We start from the raw sequence: 26667 nt of genomic DNA on the forward strand, positions 1-26667 counted from the left end.
TAGGCAGTGAGTGATGTGTGCGAGGCCTGTTCAAGTTGCAGGGCAGCAGTGCTGTCTCCCTCGTGCTGGACCCATGTATGTCAGGGCAGGAGGCTGCGGGGGGCTCATGTCAGGCAGTGGCAGGTCCAGGCCTCCTTGGCACAGTGGCTCTCTGATTGCTGGAAAGTTCCCATCACCCCAGTGGCCTCACAGCCTGCTCTGTGCTGTCCACCCTAGCAGACTTCTGATGGGCTTCCAGCTGAGTTCGGTTAATGAGGACCATCCACAGGATCTACTGGCTGAACAGGGAGTGAGGCTGGTCATTTATTCTCCAAGCTCTCTTCTTGCAGGGACCCCTCAAGCTCACTGCACCTCCATGGGTGGGCCCAGTTCCTCAGAAGGCCCTCCCCATCCCCTCTCTGCCTCCAGTTCTGGAAGGCTTCCCTCTGTCTTCAGGACGGGAGCGGCGTGGGGCAGGATGCAGCTGCATCCCACACTGATCCGAAGTCTAAGTGCAACTTTCAAAACAGTTAACATATTAAACTCTGCCAAGTTATCCCAGTTTTAATGTACTATCTACTGGGACCTTGCTTGCTTTATTTATACATTTATTTCAAATACAGTCACCAAAGATCACAGTCTTGCTGAGTCTCCCATCTGCCATCCACAGTTTGACAGCTTCCTCCTAGAGGTAGCTGGTTGTCCGATGTCTGCTGGCAGTCACAGTGACTTCCTGTTAAACTGGACTCCACTGTAGTGGCCGGGATGTTCTTAGGATTAGAGTTGCTACAGAAATGATCCTATGCGACCCTGGCGTAGCCGTTCTGGCAAGAAGCTTGCTGGTAAAACGCTTACACTCTGTGCCTTGTCTGCCTCCCTGAGGTGTGTCTCAGAGGAAGCTTTTCTTGTGTCCACTAGGGGCATTCTTGAATATTTGCGGTAGCTGGAAGAGGCAAGGTATCCGTTCATCACAAGCAAAATGGAAAAGTGAAATGTGAGACTATGGAACATTATGAAGCAGTCAGAAGAAAAATACAGTTACATAAAAAATATAAAATATATTCAAAATGTATTTATAATATAATTATAAATATAATACACTATATACATAATACATTACAACATATAATATAATATAATACTATATTATAATACATAATATAATATGTAATATATTTATAAAAATAAAAATATAATTATAGAGAGAAGGTATAAAATAGAGTGAGAATAATAGTACAATGTCGTTTTTATGAATTAAAACCAATACATAAAAATCAGTGTATATTTTTTTAAGAAAAGTGCTTATATTAAGTACTTTAGAATGTTTATTTATAAAAGGATAGAAGAAGGTACGAGGGGTGATAAAAAGTGACATAATACAATAAAATAAGTATTATTTTTTTAAAGATTTTATTTACTTATCTTTAGAGGGGAAGGGAAGGAGAGAGGGAGAGAAGTATCAATATATGGTTGCCTCTCGTGACCCCCCTGCTGGGAACTGGCCTGCAACCCAGGCATGTGCCCTGACTGGGAATCGAACCTCGATCGTGTGGTTCACAGGCCTGTGCTCAATCCACTGAGCTACACCAGCCAGGGATAAAAGGCAGAATGTTCTGTAGCTGAAAAGACCAACATGTAAGCACCCCAGTAGAATGTACTGTTGTGACGAAGGCCATTTTTAAAAACTTTATTAGTGTTTTGTATTGTTGACACTATCACAGAATCTCCCGTGTACCCCCCTTTTCAGTCCTCCAGCACATTGTCATCTGTGTCTGTGGGCTTTGCATACGTGCCTGTACCTACTTTGGCATTTTTACACACACAAAATCTTAGTCTTTTAAAATTCTGTTGGCATAGCTTCCTTTGGATTTAGTTTGTTCAGTGGTATATCTTACACAACTTTAAAGTTATGTCTTTAAAGTTGTGTTAGATTTGTGGCACCCAATAACTTAAAATGTTAAAGTGGTTTTTTTATGATAGGTTATAGTGTATTTAATGTCTCTTGCTTTTCATTGCATTATTCAAATAATTTTCTCAAGGTTATATTAATATAATCACTGTTGACTTACAAGTAATTTGAGAAGCTGCTTTTTCCTATATAGTATTACTATGGGATTATTGATCAGTTTTTGTTTTTTTAATTGGAATGCTTTGGTTCATTGTTTTAAACTGATACACAGTATCTTCAAGTAGCTGCATTGAAGTCCACCATCTTGTTCTGCTTTGCTTTTCTTTACCTCATTTTTAATTTGTTTACCCTATCTTGCCGCCTGTTGAATTCAACGGGCATTTATTCTTCTTCTTATCTTCGGAGGTTTTTGAATTTGTGTTTACTAGTTTTAAATAGTTATCATAGAGATCACGATGTGCATTTTAGTTTTACTATCTATTTTCAATTAAAACTTTTACCGCAGTAAGACTCTTATAACAGTTTTACTCCATTACTCCTTTTTTGTCCTATTTTTTCAACAAATGTCTTATGTCCACCAAAGATGTTAACAAACTGAAGACATTGGTAATGTTGTTTTCCAATAGTCCATGTTTACCTATAATTCCTCTTTCTTCTATTCTTTCTGGTGTTCTTTGCTTTTTCCAGTTCCGTGTCTGCATTTTAAGTCATTTTGTTGTAACTTTACTATAACATTCATTAGTTATGACTAGTGATGGATTCTCACAGATTTTTTTTGTCTAAACATATTTTCATCTTCAAAGACTATTTTTACTGAGTCTAGAGTTCTAAGTGGCTGCCGGCTGCTACCTTTGAATATATACGTGTCCAAACCCTCACGAAATCAATGACAGGGCACTCCCACGGGCAGGCCGAGTGGAAGCAAGCATGGAACAGGGGAGGTACCTAAGGTGGCAGCCGCTGGGGGCGCCCTCCTCACATCCCTTTGTCCATTTTATCTGGCCCCAGCCTGTTTCGTCCTGGACACTCACCACCCCCTATGCTCTGCGGAATTACCTCCCACACGTAGGAGCCATCTGTATTTGTTCCCTACTGCTACCTAACACATCATCCCCATACTCAGCATCTTAAAGAGACAATAAGCATTTGTTATTCATTTCTGGGGGTCAAGCATTTGGGAGTTGCTTAGCCATAAGATGTGAACTCAGAGTCCCTAGAGAGGTGACTGTCACATTTTCAGCCAGGGCCACCGTCCTCCTTGGGACTGGACGATCATATCCCGGGCTGACCACTCACATGGCTGTGGCCAGGAGGCTTTGGTTTCTTGTCACAGTGACCTCTTAGTTCTGCTTGAGCTTCCTCACAGCACTGTGGCTTGTCTGCCTTGGGGCACACAGTGCAAGAGAGGGCAAGGCTGAAGTGACAGTGTCTTTTAGTGACAGTGTCTTTTACAATCAAGGCTCCGAAGCCCCACACTGTCATGTCTTCACTATCCTGTGGGTGACACAAGTCACTTCTGGTCCCTGTGGAGGGATACCCCAGAAGGGCATGGAGGGGGACTGTAGACGGTGGTGGCTCCTCCTGGAGCCTGGCTGTGGCGCCCTCTCATCCACCTGTGGGAAGGGGTCAAACTCCTACCTGCTGCACCCCTTTGGCAGCATCTCACAGGTGGCGCCTGACTGGCAGGGGAATAAAGGCTTGATCTTACTCAAGGTGATGGGACCAAATATGTGATGGTTTTACGCTTCAGCTCTCTCTGTGGAGTCTGGCTGAAGCCGAGTCCTTATGCCCAATTCACATGTTCCTGCCCACTCTACCTGGCTTCCCTCACTACCTTTCCCTTAAGAGCAGTCCCTCCATGAACTGACTGCATCCAAATTCCTGTCTCAGGCCCTGCTTCTAGGCAACCTGCCCTACAGATCTGTGAAAAAGTACCTACAATAAATGCAAAATAATTGTAAACTAAGGCAGCAGTATAGTATCCTATCCATCATAAGTATAGACATTTCTCCATAAATCCCCACTTGTCTAAAAAAATTACAAAGAACTCCTCACAGTTTTTGTATATGCTTCCCTTCCCTCCTCCTGAATTCATTTCACAGAGAATGCCTCTGTTTAGTATATTGCATTTCCTTGCTCTATTTCTAACATTTGAAGGAGGAAATTTCCTTTAACAAAATCAGTCCTTGGATCTAAGAGTTGTGCTAAACTTGCTCATGAAGGTCTTTCAGCTTGGAAGGAGGGGAGCTAAACCACAGCATTAAATTCTCTTTATTTTTTGGAGATGTAATTGTGTTTATTCTTCTACCTTTTTTTTTAAAATTTATGTAGCAAACACATAATTAGCTAATTGAAAACTTTGAGTTGGTACATACAAGTTGCAAAGATCTCCAAAAGTTGAGAAAGGCGTGGAAGAGCTCTCACTCATCCCTTTCCAAATCTAGCAAAGCCTCACTATTTAGCCTTTTGGGGCAGAAACCAAATGGGTGCCTTTGTAAAGGACAGTGCAGCCCTGTAATTGTCTGAGTCAGCCCCAGGCAGGGTGGTGTGCCTGTGGCAGTCCCTCTCTCTGCTTGATTTCTTGAAGTTTGCTGGTAAGAATAAGCTATTAGTGAGCTTAAATCGGTGATAATTAGCTATACATTATTATTTCAAAGCGGTGTGGCTGTGCCAATTAAGTGGGTAATTAGGAAAACCCCAGGACAATATATTAAGACAGAGAGTCTCAACACCAATGCCCCATCTGTTCTCCAGCAAGCATTCTAATTAGCCAAGTCCCTCCTTTAAGAGCACACCAATTAAGGCGGTCGGCTGCATGCATAGGTGTGCATTGGTGTAATAGAGACTGTCTTACTAGCTTAGGAAAAGTAAGATATTTTTAATATCAGAGAGAATTTGGATGTGAAGGTGGAGAACGGAGTTTTAGAAATATTGGATTTTGACATTTGAAGCAAAGTGTGAATTGTCTTATGAGTTGTTTTTATCGATTTTTCTCTCCAGAGCTTACTGTGAATATAGTATCATAGGGCAGTTTCCTTTTACTCTCGTGTTTATGAAATCTTGATTTGGGTATTTTAACTACGTAGAGCTTTAGTCACGTAGGACATTAACACTTTTATTTGTTGACGGTGGGTAGATAAAGAGGATGCCTGAAATTGCATAGTTTGAAGAAGGATGAGTCAGGACCTGACTCAATTCAGAATGTGACTGTATGTGAAAGCTCTTTGATTTTTACCTTGTCTATCACTAAAGAACACAGTGATGTGGTTAAAAATAATTAGTGAAGCAGAACAAATTTAAACATGTACTGAATGAAGAACACACTGTTTTTTCATTGATTTAATCTTTATTGTGTTTTTTCCATTACCATTTAGTCCCTTTATACTTCCTTCCCCCCAGCAATCACCACACTGTTGTCCATGTCCATGAGTTCTTTTTCCATTTTGCTCAATCCCTCCACCCCCTCACCTACCCCCAAGGAGCTGTCATCTGCTCCCCACTATTATTGAGGATTATTGCCAAGATAGGTGGAACAGGTTCATATTGAATAGGATTAGTTTAGCTACAAATGCACTTCATATAATACAGCTGATAGGTGTGTGTGGGTGTATATATTTGTTTATATGGGTAAATCACTATTGACATACCGGGTTTTAAGGATGAAATGTGTATACACACACTCAGTGAATGAAAATATCCACAGGTCAGGAAAAAGTGATCTCTTTTGAGAAAAATGTGCTACTATTTTTAGGACTGGAGAAAACAAATTTCAATTTATTTCCTAAAAGAAAGTCAAGGCTTCTTTGAGGTGCTGTTATTATTTATTAGCTGTAAGTTCAACTTACTAAAACACAGGTCATGTTCCTTCGGTGAGGACACGTCTGTTTAATTTAAACCAGTGCTTCGTGAGTGGCAGGAGCGGAGGCACCGAGGTCAGGGCAGGCCGAGGTCAGGGCAGGCCGAGGCCAGGCTTCAGTTCGGGGTGAGAGGGCAGCCAGAGCAGGACTCTAGAAATGGGGGCTACAAGGCAGGCGAGCATCCAAACTTATAAGAATAATGAAGAGCAGGACCCCAGGAGGTCAAAAACCAGGCCCACAGGAAGAAGAAATCACAGAAAGCAGAGCAAACACATGGCAAAAGTTTAGGCTGGTGGTGCTTAACCTTTGAGGGTCATGTATCTCACTTAGAATTTGATGTAAAAAAACTTCCCAGTGAAAGAAAGTTCATAAGTAAATGCATGCAAAATTTTGTGCATTGAAAAGTAATTTGCATCCACGTAAAGCCCATATGAAAAATAAAGTCTTCACAAACTGAGTTTTACTCTCTACTTTTCAGGCATTCGTGGAAAAAATTAGTTACCATTTCATGACATACCTGAAAGTAAATCCAAACAATGGAATATATTTTTAAAAGATTGTACTTATTTATTTTTTAGAGAAAGAGGAATGGAGAGAAAGAGAGGAAGAGAAACATTAATGTGTGAGAGAAATATCAGTTGGTTGCCTCTTGCATGTGCCCCAACCAGGGACTGAGCCCGCAACCCAAGCATGTGCTCTGACCAGGAATCGAACCTGTGACCTTTCGCTTTCCTGGAAGATGCTCAGCCAACTGAGCCAGGCTAGTCAGGGCCAAACAATGAAATATAAAGTAACATCTAACACTACTTGTGCTGAGGGAAGAAATGGTTTCAATTATGGATGAAGCTGAAATTGTGAATGGTTTTAAATGTGATTATGTGCATGTTATGGTATCCAGTGGATACCCACTTTTTGTTTTGATGGTAACAATGACTGAAAAATTCTAGAAAAAACTTTCTGTGGTTATCACTGGCTACAATTAGAACTGTCATAGCTAGCTTGCTTAAATGAGGATAGGCTTACTTCAGGGAGCATGACATTTATTCTAAACTCTTCAAGTTACATTAATAGTCTGTAATGCTTTGGTCCTCAAGTTAGTGTGCAGTATCTATAATATTGAGGCTGTCAACTTTATGTTAATGTGAGTAGAAATACATCTCCCAAAATTTCTCACTACAGAAGACACACACACACACACACACACACACACACACACACACACACACACGTTTTTAGTCATATGAAGAATGACTATTAAATTGGATAGTTCTTAAACATATTTTCAAAATTCTTCTATTTTCCAGTAACAGCCTTTCCAGATGAGCTAGAACTTTTCATAAGTGTTTTTTAGAATCATGACTGTAGGGTTTTGCCATTTATATGGTTCAAAATATGCCCCTCCAAGTACTCCAAACTGTGAATGAAATTCCCCCTTTCAGATACACCTGAGAGTATGTTTTCTTTCTTTTCTATTTCTTCCTCCTCACAAAAAGTGAATCTTCTATTCATTTTCTCTGAAAAACTCAGTGAACATCTACAGAGTTTAAAAGACCCTCACATTCAGCTATATTTTCCACCCAATTTCTTGAATAGGTGAGGCAGATTTAGAGTCATATTGAAACTGGTGATTTTTATAAGAGGGCATAAAGCTATTTCAGAATCGGGGAGTGGGCAGCTCTAAGAGTCATGTTTTTATCCAAGTGCAAGTTGAATGGGAATGACAGGTGTCTTCAAAACAGCAGAAATGTGTTTCCAGCGTGGATTTTATATTATTGATAAAAAGGCCGGGCTGTTTTTTCCTCCCATGTTCACTGCAAGTCACAAATTTAGTTCAGCCGTTTCTGGGACACACCAAGGTCTCTAGAATGGTAGGTGGAATCTCTTGCTTGAAAGTGCACCCAATGAAAGTTTGAAGGCGATTTCTGGATGGTTCTCTTTTTTGAGGTCCATATTCATGGAGTCATGGACATTCAGATCAATCTCCCTTATCAAAAAGATGATTCAATATCTGTGATAACTTTTGAGGACCAACAGGTAATGGTGATCCTTTTGCTATATTGGTATTACCCTCCTTCAGCAAGGATCTTGTTAGAAATGGAGAAGTGCAACTTTGGGGTCCTGTTGATTGAGTAAACTCAAAGAATTTGAAATCTTCATTGTATTTGGTTTGTCTGCATGTTCCGGTGTAAGTGAATCTTTATATAAACAAATGTATGTGAATAATCATAATGGAAGGATACAGTCTTTTGTTTTTTTTTTAAATTAGTTGCTTTTGTTCATTTTCTTTTTTAAAATATTTTATTTATTTATTTTTAGAGAGAGGGGAAGGAGAAAGAGTGGGAGAGAAACATCAGTGTGTGGTTGCCACTCATGTGTCCCCTACTGGGGACCTGGCCTGCAACCCAGGCATGTGCCCTGACTGGAAATCAAACCAGTGACCCTTTGCTTCACAGCCCCGTGCTCAATCCACTGAGCCACAGCAGCCAGGGCAGGATACAGTCTTTTGTATTACATGGAAAGTATTTTGATGTCATAATTAACAGTAATTATACATTATCTAACCTTAGTGATGTTCTATGCCACCCATCAGAAATTGGGAATACAATAATAACTGGGCCACAGGAACAAAAGTATTTTTCCCCAAATAAGACTTACTAGAATAATAAGAATAAAATTGTACACTAAAATACCTCATTTGCTTCAAACTCCTGGACCACCAGTATCAGTGATGAGAGCTATACAGTGACTGGAAATGCAAGGAGAAACAATTTGTATCAAGCACGTATTGTCCAAAAATCTCATAAGTTCATGAATGGAGGTAACCAGGAATGGCTGTTTGAAATCACCCAATGAAAACAAGGAAAACAAAACAGAAATGAGAAAGCAACCCTTTTCTTGGCAATCTGTTAAAGGGAATACATTGTATAAATGTCGGGCTAGTGCTGAGAGAAGAAAATATTACCCAAAGTATGCTCTCTTGTTCTCTAAATCATGGAATTTAGAGTTAAAATGTTAGCAGCTGCAGAGCAACAATCAATAACTCACAAACAAGTGATAACTATAGAGGTTTGACCTAAAATGCTGAATTTCAAAGCATAGGTACTCGAAACGTGTGCGTATGAATGACCTACATTAGAATCATCAGATTTGCCAATATTCCATTTGGGTAAACATCTCTGTTTGTCTGGAAACAAACCAGTAACATACTCCCCGAAATTAGTAAAACTGAGCAAATAATTGCATAACTTTATTAAAATAAAAATAATGAGGTAGGAAAAATTATATCACATCTCTTTTTTAACGGATGCTTGATTTCCTTAATAGTATCTGATTTCTTTAAATATTGCACACTTGGTTAAGTGTTAATTTTTATACAGGATTTAAGGTCTTTGTTTAAATCCCTTTTAATGAAGAGTCAGTGCATTTTAACCTACATTTTACAACATGGGAAAATGAGACCAAAGCTGGTTTTGAAAACCCAGTTTTGACATCATGTTTAAATCATTCCTTTTAGAGGGGGATGATTTTGGAAAGGGTGCTTTTTATGGGGACATTAAATAGTAACGTGCTGGGTTTAGAGGGCTGTTGAAAGTGAGGGAGAGAAGTGTCTGTACTCATTGTACAGGCAGTGATGAATTGTGCAGATAGCTCCACCAGGGCCCGGAAGAAATCCCCAGCAGGAGTGTCAGACGTGCCGCACGCACCTCTGCAGAGGCCCGCTGAGCGCATTGGCATATTTACCCTGCTCCTTCCTGTCCCTCTGCCTGGTGCTCCCTGGCCTACTCTGATCTTAACTCCTTCCGCTTTTGTGAGAAAGCACAGTGGATCCTCTAATGAGGGAAGTCATCATGTCACACAAACAAGGAGACTGCCTACAAGGAGGAAAAAGCCTGGGATCACTTAGACCCCCCCAAAAAATTCCTCCTCTTGGAGCATGGTGCTGATCCTAGGTCAGAGCATCTGTCCTGAGCAGTGAGTTCCAGTGGGTTCCCAGAGAAGACGTTGAGGTGCTCCTGTAGAAAAACTTGTATTTTTATTTTTAATCAAATGTGAATGCAGTGTGGGGGGGGGGGGGGGCATCNACACAAACAAGGAGACTGCCTACAAGGAGGAAAAAGCCTGGGATCACTTAGACCCCCCCAAAAAATTCCTCCTCTTGGAGCATGGTGCTGATCCTAGGTCAGAGCGTCTGTCCTGAGCAGTGAGTTCCAGTGGGTTCCCAGAGCAGACGTTGAGGTGCTCCTGTAGAAAAACTTGTATTTTTATTTTTAATCAAATGTGAATGCAGTGTGGGGGGGGGGGGGGAGGGCACATTTACATCTGTGAGGCAGGTGCTGGGGCCATACATTGTATGGCTTCCTAGTGCCCTATTCTTCCTCCCGTCCTTCCCTCCAGGCATCACAGAGTACATCCAGAAAGTGGTCAAGCACCTAGATTTAATTTCTCCCTCTAGCCAGTCTAACTCTAGAAACATTAAATATTTTTATGCACGTTACGGCTGGAGAAGAGAAATCTAAGGAGTTCTGTTTTCTAAAAATGTCTCCTAAAACTATTTTGTCAAATAGAATGACTTTGTTGAGAATACAGGAAAGTGATTAAATACAGACTCGGAATGGCAAGAGAAGATAGATCTTATCTGGAAACATGTAATTATACATTTCCTCTGCGACGGGGAGGACTGACATTTTAAAAGTCGACTGACAAGTGGGGCCAGACATCCCGGCGGGGGTGAGTCTGCTCATTAGTGCCACATTAACCTTAACTTTGCCTCGGGCCATTAGCTGGCAAACTGCACATTTGACCTTTGTTCTACAGATATTTCCAAACAGTGCGTGAGGCACTGCTTTTAATTTGGGTGCAATGTTATGGGTGGACTGACGTTAGGGCTAAAGGAAAATCAATATGTGTCATTAAATCAGGGAATGGGCCCAAGTAAAGAAATCTGCAACCATCCACAGAGAAATGAGGTTTTTAAAATAAGATTCTTCTCCAGTATTTCTCCAGGTGGTTCGCTTTGGTCAACATCAGAAATAGTTTCTTTTGTATTGCGTGGGAGAGAAGGAGGGAAGTGCACTGTGTGTCAGTTTGTAGATGTTTTAATATTGAAACAAATTCCCTGTGAAGACATAAGATTGACTGGTGTGCCTTTGGACATAGCTCTGTTTCCAAAAACATCTAATGAAATGAAATGCAAAGACCGAGGTAGATCAGAGCTACATGCTTAAGGGAAAACAGCCCCTAGAAAGAAGGTCAGAGACGTTTGAAACGCGTGGTTGCCACCCTTCAATCCGTATGTATGAGAAGTGTCAGCCTTGTAAGTTAAAGTGTGGATTAGCTTAGTGAAACATCTCCACAGATTGAGCTGGCTTTGCTATACCCAGGTGGTGGAGCATTATACAGCTCTACAGAAATAAGTAAGCCTGACAGGTACTAACGAAGTGGGTTTGTGATGTATTGTCAAGTGAGAAAAGCCAGTATCATGTATGTGTGTATAGCTTGGTCCTAGTTTTGCAAAACCAAACCATCTCCATGTCTCTCTTTGTATTCCTCTGTCTGTAGGATTTTGGTTGCTTACTGGTAGACGCAGAGAGGAAGCTGAAAAAGCACACCAGTCCGTGAACACTGATTGCCTCGGGAAGGAGGGATGTAACCATTGAAGAGGGGCAGATACTAACTTGTTCTTCATATGCCTTTTAATTATTAGACTAAGAAAAGATACAGTATTTTTATTATTGGAAGTGATTAAAGTCAATGATAATGGCATAGCCCATCAGAATCATTGATCAATTTTACAGTAGTAATTGTACACTCCTATCAATCAAACAAAGGACTACTTGGGTGTGAGTTGCATGTTCCTTCTTTCTTTCCTTTTTTTTTTCCCCCACCACAACAAAGATCAGGAGACCTTCTGCCACTTCTGGCCTCAAGGGCACAGGAAGCAATGAAGCAATCACCATGCTGGTCCATGTTTCCCTTGCGCCTTCAGTGAGCTCAGGGCAAACAAGGCTGTGAGCTGTGAATGCACAATGGTGCTACAGCCCTTTCCCTCTTTGCCGGGCTAGCCGAGCGTACGAAGGCACTGCTTAGCCAGTCATCAGGATTTACCCTGCTCCCTGCTGGCCTCACTGGCCACTCCAGACTGGGAGAGATACACAGATAAATCTTGTCTACACACACTGCTTTCGAAGTGCAAGTTTTGATAGGAAGAAGTCCTCTATCTGCTTTCTAGTTTACTAATAAGTGTGTTCTGTTAACAGTGTGACAAATTCTATAAAACCTTAAAAACAGATGGAATGGTTTTCTATGTAAAGATTCCTTTGTATTTGGTTCCTCAAACATCCAATATCAGCATGATATGGCTAAATTTTGGCATTTTGAGTTTAATTTATTTTAAAAAGTGACTCAGTTAATTATTTAATCAGACTAACTGCCTGACTAAATTACGTAGCTACTTTCCCCGGGTCCTTTCACCTCTCTGATCTTCATTTTCCTTAATTATAAAATAGCAGCATTGGACTAACTCACTGGTTCTCATCCGTGACTGCACATCAGAATCCTGTGGGTAGGAAAATCCAGAAAGCCCAGCCGCCCGGGTCCTACCCCAAGACCAATACACCTGACGTCTGTGGGAGGAGCCTGGGTGTGCAGTTTCCGTTTGGGTGATCCCAAAGTGTAGGGAGGAGAGAGCTACTTTTGTATTTTACAATATAGAGTATCTCTGATGTGTTAACTATGGTATCTGTCTTTGATGTATTAATTGTGATAGCTGTCTCACTTTAGCAGTGTGACTCAATAGTAAGGTGTCACTACTTATTAATTTCAGCATCGCATTTATCATGTCTTGAGCCTGTTTAGTCGAATCTGTCACGGTTTGTGATCCCGCCCTCTACATTTCTTCTACTTTTCGATGAAATACACGAGGGAAGATTTCCCTGCTATTTCTCCACGATCTAGGAATAGGCCTCCTAATGTAAAGTCTCCCAAGTCAAGTGTGTTCTTTAAGGGCTTTGTATTGTTAGCATTATCGTTTTAACATACGCCTTTCTTTTAGAAATGTCTAATTCTTCAAACCGTTAAAAAAAAAAAAAAAGAACGCTGCGTGTGGACCCAATTCAGGCAGCCTCTGTTGAATGCGTGTTGGGTAACAAACTGTGGTCCAAGCCCTGGGTGTAGAAAGAAGATGCGGTTTTTGCCTTTAGAGGACACACCCTGTACCCAGGGAGTCAGACAGAGAAACAGGGGTTACCACACCGAAGGGCCAGGGCTGTAGAACACGTGCTAAGTGCTGGGAGAAATAGGCTGAACCAACAGAACTGCATGAGCCAGTCAAGCAAGAGGTTAGAGAGGAGATGAGGTTTCAGTTGGATCCTGGCCAGTGGGTGGAAGGCTGGCAGAGTGGAGAAGGAGGAGAAGGCATTTCTGGATGGAGAAAACTGCATGTGCTAAACTTTCAGTCTCAGCCGGTTACGACAGAGATCTCTCAACCTAATACAGTGTGTGTTTTTTGGCTGGGCAAGTGAATAGAGGGCACGGGGGCTGTCATAGGATGCTGGGTGCAAAGACTACAGAGGTCATGTGCCATGGTAAGACGTTTGACTGGAATTGTTAGGATTTTAAAGCAGTAGAGCTAGTTCTTATGCCAGTATGAGGCAGGCAGCGAAGGGTAGATGAGTGGGCAAAACTGGAGGCAGGGGTATCGTTTGTTAGACTGTGACAAGCCCAAATCAGCAATTCTGAATCTATCTATGCTCCTGACATATTGGCCAGGAATAAATATTCTGACGATTGTTTTCCTGTTTGTTAAAAAATATGTATTTTAGCCCTAGCTGGTGTGGCTCAGTGTATTGAGTGCTGGCCTGAGAACTGAAAGGTCTCCAGTTCGATTCCCGTTTAGGACACATGCCTGGGTTGCAGGCCAGGTCCCCAGTAGGGGGTGTGGGAGAGGCAACCAATTGATGTATCTCTTGCACATTCTGTTTCTCTTTTTCACCTTTTCCCTCCTTTCCCCTCTCTCTGAAAGCAAATAATTTTAAAAAATACTTTAAGGCCATTGCTCTTAATAAATATATTTAATTTCTATATTCTTGAGATGTTTTAAGACTGAGATGAGCAACTTGCCTAGGTAACACAGCCCCTCAGGGATAATTTGCTGGAACATCTAACCTCTCCCTGACTTTGTTATGCTCTTAATTTTAACTGGAAATATTCTCATGACTGTAGAAATATAATTGTAATGGTATAGTTACCTTCCCAGCAACCTAAAGTCCGAATCATCCAGAGAAAACGTTTTATTCATTGAGACATTTCATGTGTAACTGGAAATGGGAGCATGATGTGTAGCAGTCCAAGCACTGAGCTGGGAACTGGAGTATGGACTCTTGTACAGGAACAGCATTAATTGGCTCTGTGGCAGGAGATAAATCTTGACCTTATTATGGCTACTACTGTTTTAACTTCTTTGTTTCCTGAAATTATTATTCTTTTTTTGTATCCACATGTAGATCCCCTGGGCTTTCATGCAATAACTTTTTGCAATATGCCTTTTATTTTTTTGACTGGGTACAATGAACTTTATTGATGGTGCTCCCTAAGCCCCTCTCCTCTTCAGGGGGTCTAGGATGGAAAGTGGTGGTCAGAGGATTCTCAGTCTGTTGGTGGGGGGATTGATTTGGAAAAAGGACTCCCCAGCAGCTGAAGCCCTCTCTTCCCATCAGTGGGTCTAGTGGTCCAGGTGGGTGGGGTTTGGGCTGGTGATCCAGGCAGCTAGGGCTGGAGCTGGAGGTTGTGTGGACATTAAGGTCCATCACCCTGTTGCTGCAGCCAAATTCACCATCATACCAGGAAATGAGCTTGACAAAGTGGTCACTGAGGGCAATGCCAGCCCCGGCATTGAAGGTGGTGGAGAGGGTGTTGCTGTTAACGTTGCAGGAGATGACCTGGTCCTCAGTACAACCCAGGATGCCCTTGAGGGGGCCCTCTGATGCCTGCTTCGCTACCTTCTTGGTATCATCATATTCGTCAGCTTTCTCCAGGTGGCAGGTCAGATCCACACCTGAGATACTGTGGGTAAGGACCCAGAAGGCCATGCCAGTGAGCTTCCTGTTTGGCTCAGGGGCGACCTTGCCCACAGCCATGGCAGCACCAGTAGGAACACAGAGGTGCTCTGAGCAGCCCCTTGGCCATCACACTACAGCTTCCCAGACGGGACACCCATTCCTGTGACCCCAAACCTGCCAGAGAATAGAGTTGCTAAGTAGGGTCTTCTGGAAATGTCTGGCCTCACAAACCAAACCTTGTCTCAAAGTTCACATGGCCTTGCTCCTGTTATTTTGGCCTCAAAGCTAACCACTCTATCTGCTTTCAGTAGTCCTTTTATGTCTCTTCTTTTCAGAATTTGTGATCCATCAATCATTAATTTGCTTTTCCTGTCTTTGTGTGAAGAGAGTGAATTATGGTGTGGTAGCAAACAACCCCAACCTATCATTGGCTCAGGACAAAACGAGAATGTATTTGTTAGCTACTGATACCCATTCTAGAGCAGCTGGGGGTGCCGTTCAAGTTGTCCAGGCCTCACGGCTCAGGATGACAGAGCAGCCAACACGTGAAATGTTCCCTGCCATTACAGGAGACAGAAACAGAAGGTGGCAATGCCACGCTGACCTTTAAATCAGAAGCCTGGAAGGAACACACCTCAACCCTGCGTACATTTACAAGAACACAGAGCAAGTCACATAACCAAAGACCCTCAGAGGGGCTTTGTGCCCCAAAGGTGGGAAATTGGGATATTTGGGAAGAAACTTATATGAGCATACCCTTGTTGTCTCCTTCTCTTTCACACACTAATGTTTTTAAATGTTTTCCTTATTCCAACAAGCACACACAAACACAGAGACAACTCCCTAATTTTCCTTTTTGGGGCTTTCCACTTCCAGTTTCATACGTTCTACTTAATGCTCATCCTCCTGAAACTATGAAGTCTATTAACCTACTGTAAATGCTTTAATGATTGTTTGAGTTTGCTTGGGCTGCCGTAACAAAACACCATGGACTGGGTGGCTTAAACCACAAAAATTCATTTTCTCACAGTTACTCGAAGCTACAAGTCCAAGATCATAGTTTGGCAACCTTGGTTCTTACTGAGGCCTCCTGCTTGCCTGACAGATGGCCACCTTCTCGTTGCATCCTCACATGGCCTTTTCTCGCTGTGCCTGTACCCCTGGCACCTCGTCCTCCTCTTACTAGGACACCAGTCATATCAGAGAGGGTCCCTTCCTTGTGACCTCACATAAGCTTAATCTCCTCTTTAAAGGCCCTGTCTCCAAATATGGTCACATTGAGGGTTAGGGCTTCAACATATAAATTTCTAGGGGACACAACTTAGTCTATAATGATGGTCACCAATCCATGTCAAGGACATATTTTGTATTTCAGTTAACTGCTTCTAGTGGCATTTTACACCGTGGGGAATCTCTCTAAACTTCAGATTCCTTCTTATTTTCCTTTTTCTTTAAGTTTTCATTGCTCTCTAACATTAAAGTGGTCTTCCTTTGCTTGTTCTAAGGCCCTTTGGCTTTTTCCAAGTGCATATTATTTGTCTGAGAGATGATCCATCGCACGTGTCTCCTGCACTGACTTCCAAGGTCGCATATCCAACAGCCAACTTCAGTGGGGTTCATGGTCTCGTACCACAAAACTGTTACCTTGTTTTGTAAATATCTCCTGACTCCTTCTCTGTCCGCAAACACTGTGTTATTGATCTCATATGATGGTTGTGGATTTTCCCCAGAACGTGCATCCTGAGAAGGCGGGGACTGTCTTGTTTAGCTGTGAATGCCTAGTGCAAGTGCAGCGCTCAGTACTCAATGGTGTTTCATATTCTCTGACAAATACCTGACAGTCGGTGCTTTACAGAAGGAGTGGAATCTTCTAGGACACCGTCGTTTTAGAGAGTGTGCATGCCAAGGGGGTATATTTAGAGAACAGCAAGTACCTCATTTTTGTGGAACCCTTAAGTATGATTTGAGGTGCTGCTGAAATTGAGGTGAAAGCTGTGTTTCCAAGAAATGTGGATTCCACGCTGTGGAGCGTGGAGAGCCATTAATGGTTTTAGGCAAGTTGGTGGCAATCGGAGCAATACCAGATTTGAATTTTAAAAGGTGGCTTTCGTGGTGGACGAGAGGTGATTGTTAAGGAGGGAGACTGGAGGTGTGTAATCCAAGTGCAGTAATTCCAGAGAGAGGACACAAGCGAGCGTGGACCGGGGCAATTGCAGGAGGAAGCATTGGGAAAGGGATCTACAGAAGAAAGAAGTACAGTGTTCCCCGCTGTGGGGTTTGGTTGTAAAGGGATGACTGAAACAAGGGCAGCATTTGCCAAGATCGGAGGAGGACTTTGGGTTCCGCTAAAATATATATATATATATTTTTTTTTTTTTCAGTTTTACATCATCAATTCTGAGGTCTTAGCATTCCAGCCATGTGTGCCAGTCATCTTCAGTTTTAGAAAATTCGTTGATAGCGCATAGGTTCAGGACACATGTTTAAGCGTTCACTAAAGTCCACTTCCCTAGGAGAGAATCAGTCAGCTTCATCAGTTGGGTTTTAGTAGCTGCAACAGGAGAAGTGGTATTTGTTCCTGTGCTCCAGTTGTCAGGGCCATAGCTGTCAAGGAGGGCCCTGTTTCCTAGCAGAGAAAACTGACTGAAAGTATACATAAGTAGTTACTTTGCAAGCAAGAAGATAAAGCAATATTTTTTGTTGTTGTGCACAAATGAGAGTTGAGTCAGGTTTATGCTTCAGGCGGCCATTTTGTTATTACTTGTCTGGCCAAGCTTTGCTAAAAACTTGATGGGATACTCGTCAAACATGTGCTGTGGGGACTTCTCATCTCTCTGATTTCAGTCAAATTTAAAGATGCCTGATCTGTGGCATATTTGAAAATTACAGTTATCATTCCTACAGATGTTTTCAAAAATAAAAGTCCTTGAAAATCAATAGGAAAGGATTGTGAAACTAACAGAGTTGAGCATCCATCTGTCAACATTGTATTTTTTTAAAATTATTTCAGCTATCGTTAGAGCAGCCCCCTTCTGTGACTGCATTTTTAGAGAATTAAAAGGAAATTCCAATGGTAGGTGAAATGTGGTAAGTGCTACATTGCAACTACTCAAGCCACAAATTCCTAAAGTTCACTTTCTTTTCCTGCCTCCCTTTCTGGTCCAGAAATGATCTCCTCTGTGAGACTCTAGTAGCTGTTCATTTCTTCCTTAAACATCTGTTTATGTAAAACAAATTTTAAAAAATAAAGTCTTCAGGACTTTGAAATGCTAAAACCAAGTTCTTGGACCCCGAAGGTGTTGGTTTTAAAACTCAAGATTCTTGATTTTTTAAGTTAAAAACCCAAACAAATTGCTTCTGTGCTCTGTTATTCCTTTCTGTACAGATGGGGGAAGGGAATAGAGTGTGAGTGGCAAAAAACTTAGTAGATTAAATATTCCTTCTGATAGCTTTTATTTTCAAGCTTCTGAAATACAGTGCCCAGCAGAAGGAAGGCCCAGTCGAGTGTGGTTGGTAGGGTAATAACATGGGTGTCATAATATATGGTTTTAATTTGAACATATCACCTGAAATGTCATACGGTACGCTTGAGTGTGATATTGTTATATTACAGAATTGCATACTTATGATTTTGTAATAAAAGATTTTGTAATAAAAAGGGGTGTTATTTGTGCTGGACCCTGTATATTGTATATCTGGGTTTTTCATATTCAGTAAAAACATATTACTTTGTGTTCTTGTTTTTGAGATTTTATTTATTTAGTTTTAGAGAGAGGGGAATGGAGAGAGAAACGGGGAGATAAACAATTGATATGCAAGAGAAGCATTGATTGGCTGCATCTTATTCACCCTGAGCCGGGGACCTGGCCCACAGCCCTGACCAGGAATTGAACTGGTGACCTTATAGTTTGCAGGCCACTGCTCAACCCATTGAACCACACTAGCCAGGGCTACTTTATGTTCTTAGACACCAAAGAGAAGACCCAGGTAGAAAAATCATAAGTCTACTGAACTTTTATTCAGTAAGGAAAACAATTGGCGTGTTACATGACTCTGACACTTCTAGATGGGAAAGGAAGTAATTAGTTACCACTGTGGTTTCAATGCCAGCAATTGGCGAGAGCTTTTAGGCAAGCTAACTGAAGTGTGTGTGTGTGTGTGTGTGTGTGTGTGTGTGTATCATTCACAACTTCCATTATATAAGATTCATGCCCAGTACGAACTTTTATAAGAAACAAAAAATTTGAATACTAGTGTTCTTTTTCTAGGAAAACTTTTTAATCTTGATTGTTAGGAAAGTATCAAAAAATACATGAAAATGTAGTGGAGAAAACAAAAAAATTGTATTCTAAACATTTTTTCTTGACAAATTGTGCTGTTTATATTGGCATTTGTTAGGAATTTTTGGTTTTAATTGGGTTCTTTGTTTTTTTTCCCTCCATTCAGAGAATTTATCAACAGCCTTCGCCTGCACAGGACATTTTACGGGGGCCTGGCTGATCGGCTCTGTGGTGACGACTTGGCTGCCGCTGAGGGAGTTCCCTGCTGGAACGGAGAGGACGTCGTCAACAGGTATTTTATGGGCGACGGTCTGTGGTAACATAACGGCTCTTCCCTCCTTGCTTTCTTTTTCTCGATCTTGAGTGGATTGCTCCCGTTTAAGTTGGCCACATAGGTTAGAGCATCCATTCTCTCTCTGTAGCGCGTTCAACGTGAATGTGATCTTTTGGACATTTTACAACTATAAGAGCATTCTGTGGTGTTTTGAAAGTTCTCTCTTATTTTCTACCTGCCTATGACTTTTCCAATCAAGTATCAGATGCCTTTTACCAAATCTGTGTGGCTGACCCAAGATCTTATTATTTTTAAGTTTAACTTTTTGGGTATTAGCAAGTGAGGGAATAAAGTGAAAGATGAATGCATAGGTAAAGAAAGATTTATTGACATATGATTTGCAGATCATCATTAGTAATATGTTTATGGTATGAGTGTTTCTTTGCTTGTGTGTGTATCTGTGTAAGAGGGGCACTTTTATGTATGTCCGTTTGAAGCATTATTTGTCTGTCATCGTATGTTCCTCAGGCTCAGGAGTGAAATTTAACTTTTACCTTTTTACCCCCACTGCCTAGAAATTCTTAGTCTGTTTTCCTTTGCTTCCTATGCCTGTACTTTCAAGTAATCCCCTAAACTTGAGAAAGTCTAAATTTCTCCCTCTGTAATGTATAACTGTGGTCAATATAATGGCTGAGAATTAGTCCTTTGATTTTTCCGATGCTAGTGATTATTATAGAATGTAGGCCTGGGTTACATTTGGTTTTGGATGTTTTGATGTATTTTGTTTTGAGCGGTGTGCGAAAAGAAATACAGGGTGTTCAGCTTTCTGATTTAAAAACACACCTACTCCTTGTGAACACTGGTTCACAAGAGTTATGACTTCATTTGAAATATCATTTACCAAGTAAAATTGCTATGATATGCACTATAATAAATTGTAATATTAATTTAGATAATAAAAAACTGTTTACATATTTCTGGATGATCATAACCATTTCTTTCTTTTAAATAATTAATTTGTAGTTTGTATCTGAATATCTCATAGAACTTCTTAGATTTCATAGAAAGTTATTGAAGAAAGGAACTATAATGAAATTTAGATCCAATATTTGGCTGACATGGCTAATGCTATTCTGGCATTATGCTCTTTGGATGTTGGAATGTATTTTGTAAATACATCTTTCTTGCCTTGACTGAGCAGTCGTAGCATGCGTGGGACTTTGCATCTAGTATTATGGTGTCAACACAATTTCTGCCACTTAGATCCAGTAATTAAATCTTATTCTCATTTACGCTTTCCATTTTTACATTGTTCAAACTGGAATTGAACTTCTTTGTGTATTGACAATGTTTTTGCAGGTGCTAATGGGAGTCTCATGGTAATTAATGGAAGATTTAGCCCATCATATAGATTTGATATGTTACATTCTATTCTATCATTGGATTCTAGAGTTGTCCCATTCCTCTCTGACAGTTTGGTCTGGGGTTTGTAGAAGAGGAAATACTACTGGAGAAATCAATGATCTGAAATAACTTTTTAGAGACATAGTGTTTTCCACCCAAAGAATATATTTCCTTCTACATAATATACATGTTCTGGCACAAATAACGCCCCTTTTATTACAAAATCATAAGCATGTAATTCTATAACATAACAATATCACACTTGAGCACACCACAGGACATTTTAGGTGAAATGTTCACTCTAAAACTATACATTATTACACCCATATTATTACCCTACTGACCACGCTCAAGCAGGTGTTAACTTCTGCAAGACCCTGCATTTAAGCACTTATCCACAGTTTATAAATAAAGAAAGCTCATCTTTAGCAAGAGTTCTCCAAAGAAAGTGTCCACATTTCTGATGAAGAAAGGGAGTGATTCTCATGGTTCTCCTTTGCTTCCAGCGCGTGCCTCCCTTCCCTGCACGACCAGCCTCTGCCTGCCAGCCACTTCCAGGGCCGCTGTGCGGCTCCATTCCTCCACGGATGGATCGTCTCGCCTTCCTCTGTTCTCAAACAGCCTTTCCACCTGATCACGTTAACAGGCATTTGCCCTTCCCCGAGTGTATTTCTTCTCTTTCACCCTCATCTCCCTGGTCCTCAAAAGGACTCCCACCTGGCTTGGTTTGCTTCACACTGGCTCCTGACCACCATCTCTGGGATCCTTCCACAATGAACATTTTTTCGGTCCAGATTTTCTAATAGATAAGGTTCCCCAAAACCTTACTCCCTAATGCTGCCAAGTAAGCTTATTGGATGCTATTTCCTTTCCATTTGAAAACTCTCATGCAAACTTTGACGTTTCGAAAGTATAATTTAAATTGTAATGTCTTTCATGACTCAGTCAATTCTTGATATAAATTTAGAACAGGGTTTTTTTTCAATGCAAGTCATTGCTAAAATCTAAAAATCCATCATAGCTAGTTGATTGAGCATGGTATATTACCATGGAATATTATGTGGCAGTCAAAAGTTAGGCATATTTATATATTTGCTAATTTGGAATAATTTCAAATAATTGTTGAGTAAAAATAGTTAAAATAGAATAATACACATTTTACCAGCAGATTTGAATAAGTGAAAAAAAATAATACTGGTTCTTCATGGAATATTTCTGGATAGTTACATAAAAACTGAAACATTCTGAAAATGTACTGGGAAGCTTTTATTTTTTATTTGCTTTGTAGTTATTTATGTTAATGAAAAAGTTATAGTGATATTAGTATTATGGAGCATTATTGTTTTCTTCTTTTTGAAAAAAAAGTGCTATTTTGTACATTTTATTTCCAACCAACTCTTCTTTTCACAGTAATTTTTTGAAAAGAAAATAGTGTTGTCAAGGCATTAATGGATATGGTTCAATACTGAACTATAGAATTTCTCTAAGAAGCCTTCAATATAGAGTCAAGCCCTGGTTCATGTTACAGTTTTGAATTCGTCCGTAGTATCCTTGAGAAAAATACCCAGTGTAACAGTGATGGGTATGAAAGCACTAAGATCCTTCTATACACTATTCATTTCAGAGAGCTGCAGTTACTTACGATAAATAATGCATCACAGTTTGAAGAAATGACTGTCTAGCGCATGCATACCACATTTGGGGGTAACAGGGGTTCTCCTCTTTGTATGTATTTTTTAACACTCTTCAACTTCATTCCAGAGGAGTTATGCCTAACACAGCAACAAGATAAATTGGTGGCCAGTATTGAGTCTATTATTCATTACAAGAGGAAAGTGATTATTTTGGCAAGACTTCTTCTCCTGAAGGCATTTTTAGGAGATGGTTGATAAGATTATTTATGTGCCCAGGCAGGCTGCACTGAATAATAGGAGAACGGTACAAATTGTTTCAATATTGTGACAATCCTATAAAACTGGCTGAAATCACCTTGGTGCTCATCAGAGAAAGTGGAATTCCTTTGTGATGGTAGATGAAAATATCTCATAGATAAGCAATGTTTAATTTGCGAGACAAGATCCATTGTCATTCAAATGATTTTTAAGGCTGCGTGCATACCAAATCCTGTATTACAACACCAGACAACAGCTCAAATAATTTCTGATTTCAGATGACACCGTGTTGCTGGGACCCACGTAGTTTCCATCTCTTCAAGGCCCTCTACCCCTCCCATCCCTTCACCATGAAATGACGAAACTGTTCTTTGAAAGGCATGTTGGTCCCTGCTTTGTTCTCAGTTCTCTGTGATCAAGAATTCGTTGTGTGTTGGTCTGCACTCACCTTTCTGAGTGTGGAAGTTCAGGAAACAGTTACTCAGTTACCAGAGCTTCTTTGATCTTCTTTTGATTAATAGACAGATAATCCAGTAAGTCTCCTTCAGTCTCCAGGAATTTATGACTCCATACCAACTCTTAAATTAGCAAGTAGTTGTTAAGTATCCTAGTAAAATTAATAATCCACATCATTTCTACTTCTTCTTGGTTGAGTTAATGTTTCTTAATGCTTCTTTAGCAATGCAGTGTTTCTTTTTGAACTTGTGTGATAACGTATCCTTCTCAACATATTATAATTGAATTTTTAAAAATCAATAAAAATCTAAAACCTTAGAAATCACTCAGATTTTGTGCTTATCTATTTAATAGTTTCTTTCCACCCAGACAATGACATTATTTCTGGCTATAATTGTTTTTAATCTCAGTTTTTTTTCTTTTACCCATTATCTATATGGAAAGCCACTTCATCTTTGGTCTTTATTTTTTCTTCCTGGCCTTGCTTCATTCAACTGTATTTTATTTCTTTTTTAAAAACACCTGCCTCAGTTTCCAGATATTATGGACTATATTTTATTGTCTTTATTTCTTTATTCATTTTTATTGTTTTTCAAGTACAGTTGTCTCCATTTCCGCCCCCGTCACTCCCCTGACTAGACTACATTTTAAAAACAAGCAGGACTCAGATGTGTTTAGAGTTTCCTTAGTGTAACAACTGGTTGCTTTTTCTATGTTACTTCTGCAAAGGCAGTATCCTGTTTGTGACAAAACACCTCGTTGTGACCTAAAACAGGGGCATTTTCTGTTTCTTTTTTTTTTCTCTTGCAATTTCTCCTTCTTCAATTAGGGTTCTGACATTGTTGACCTTTCTAATAATCATCATCGTTATCACACCTGTGGCCTATCCTGTGTGGTTCAGAGTCGAAGGCGGTTTTACAGGCACGGCTAGAACACGGCCCCTCTCCAGCTTTACCACGGCCCCCCACTGTAGGCCGTGAAACCCGGACTGTGGCTGGATGAGCTTCCAGGCAGCCTTCTCCTCCACGCACCTGCATATGCAGCGTTGCCGAACTCCCACATTTAGACAGTGCAACAAATCCCCTCATTTTTATTTTATATTGTCTAAATCCATCAAGACACCTGTATACTTCGTGAATTTACATGACATAGGTCATCTTTGACCTTCTGTGCTACAATGGATTTTTGTGCCAGAGTTCACATATTATTTGAGAGGCCAGGACTAATTAATATTTGAATGCCTACTGATTTTTAAAGACAACAGGACTGTGAGGAAAAGTAATTTTTGTTTGTTTTTATATGCGTTAGATACAAAAACTCTCTCTCTCTCTCTCTCTCTCTCTCTCCCCCCCAAGAGATTTTGGGATTTGGGATGTGGCTTGGAGAAAACACTGAGGTGGGTAACCTTTGGGTCCAAAATGAAACCGAGTGCCTGGAAGACGAGAAGGAAGAATGTGACTTAACTGTTTCTACCGGTACTGACTCTGGATGCTGCTATTTTTCGGACTTGACCTAAGGTCCCGCACGTCTCATTATGTGCACTTGCGTAGGCATTTTTGTAAAACCGGGGCCTGAGAACTCTAAGAAGTTCTTGTGTCCTGGGTGAGACACATGCCAGGTATGATTGTCATTATCACTGATGAAACACCTGGGCTGGGGTGGGTAAAAGCGCCAAGGTCTGCCCAAGGTCAAAAGTCTGACTTCATGATCTTCAGTGAGGGAAGAGCTGGAACATTTCTGTTTTGTGTGTGTGTGTGTAGCAGAAATAAAAAGTCTGCTTTTAAATATATTATAAGGTCCTGTCGAATTCATCACATTGTGGAGTATTTATGCATATTCTAGGGCCAATAGAACAAGGGCTCGGAAGGCTGAGGTATCAGGTTTGTAATGAACATAAAATTTGTAGAATTCTTGACAGGGAGCTATCTCTTTCTGCCTAGCTCTGGTAGAATTGCTTGGCAGGTAATTTTTATGTAAATGATGGTGCCTGAAGTAGTTATCCCTTAGTTTGGTTCTGTAGAAAATAATATAGTAGATGGTAGCAAGGAGATGCATATTTTATCAACTTGGCTCCAAGCTCTGATGTCCCAAACAAGTTTTAAAGTCTAGGAAAATACACACCCTTCTCAGGTTGATATACACATTTTGGTATCTTCTGAAAGTCTCCATTAATGTGGCAATAATTGCATCGCATCTTTCTGCTGAACTAAAAAAGTTTCTTCTGAATCTTTCTTAATGGGCTCGCCGGCTTACTCGTCAGTATCTCTTGTTAATCATGTAATCGTTACATTCAGGGAACAGGACTCAGAAGTAGTTATTGTTAATCTCTTACTGTGCCTAATTTATAAATTACATGTTTTCATAGGTATGCATGAATAGGAAAACATAGTATGTATAGGTTTTGGTGCTCTCCACTGTTTCAGGCATTCACTGGGGGTCTTGGAATGTGTCCCCCATGGAGAAGGAGGGACTACTCTATCAGTATCTGAATGATCTCTTATTCTTAGTCCCACAAACAGTCCCGATTCAGTAATCAAATGCAGCTCCCTAAAAAGTTTAAAGTCAGTAATGAAATAGTCTGATCCACCTATTCAAAACTCAAACTTCACCCAAAGTGGCTGTTTCTCCCCTTCCCCACCCAGCGACTGCTTCAGCCCAGGGGGCCGACAGTGGGGCCTTCGAAGCCCCACAACCTTGTGCCCTATCGTCCTCCAACCAATATTTCTCACTCTCCAAGCTTGGAGCCGGAGGCACAATGGAACAGGAGTGAGGGAGAAGGAGTATGATGAAGGCAAGTTCTCTTCCACTGATTATTTTGCACCTCTCCTTAGTCAGTGCTTCCTAGCTTGGCATGTTTTTTGGAGCTGACATGCAAGCCCTTTGGGGGCTCAGGACAATGCCTCTCCCCCACTCTCCTCCATCTGATGGTCAGCCTCTGACCTCTGTCTGCTGACCTTCTTGTGGGGTCTCTTTTTCTTCTGCGTGGTTCCCTCTGGACTGCAGGAGCTTCGCTTCTCTCCCCTGCTGTTGGTGCAAGTACAGCCTACGTGTCCCTCGCACAACTGCCTCTCTCTACTCTGACAAGAGCCCGGAACTCAGTGGGCTGACACACGATTTCTTCGCGTGGATCAACTACCAGCCCTGTCAGTCCTTCGGAGTCCCAGGGTCCCTCCAAGCCTCTCTGGCTAGGATGAATGAATGAGGGGATATATCACAGCCATCCACAAGCTTTTTCAAAGGAATTCCCTCCTTGGGCCTCTTTGACCTCAGTCCTTTTATGCACTTACGATGGATGTCAAGACAAAGACTCAAATCCAGCTTTTGGCTACCTGCTTTTTACGTCGAGCACCTCAGCCTGGAATGCCATCTATTGTCTTGCTCTTAGCTGAAAGGGAAACAGAAGGAGTTCTATTTTAGCATCTGTTACATTTATTTGGAAGGAGTGGGTAGAAGACAGAAAACTAGATTCGTGTTCAAGGTACTGCAGAAGGACTTTGAATGAGATGCAAAGGGGACTACGATTGTCCCCACCTTTGAGCTCAGAATCTAAAAATGGGTAG

General features: G+C 40.9%; 1 protein-coding gene across 1 annotated transcript in view; it reads left to right on the top strand.

Annotated features, from left to right (window-relative positions):
- Positions 1 to 26667, top strand: part of GPC5 (glypican 5) — a 1180201-nt gene that overhangs the window by 262256 nt on the left and 891278 nt on the right. The window contains exon 5 of the mRNA XM_037057549.1: positions 19248 to 19373. Within this exon, the coding sequence (XP_036913444.1) occupies positions 19248 to 19373 (126 nt within the window). The remainder of the gene's footprint in view (positions 1 to 19247; positions 19374 to 26667) is intronic.

This window comes from Sturnira hondurensis, unplaced genomic scaffold (genome assembly GCF_014824575.4).
Source record: "Sturnira hondurensis isolate 20B ecotype Veracruz unplaced genomic scaffold, ASM1482457v3 Scaffold0009719, whole genome shotgun sequence".
Lineage (NCBI taxonomy): Eukaryota > Metazoa > Chordata > Mammalia > Chiroptera > Phyllostomidae > Sturnira > Sturnira hondurensis.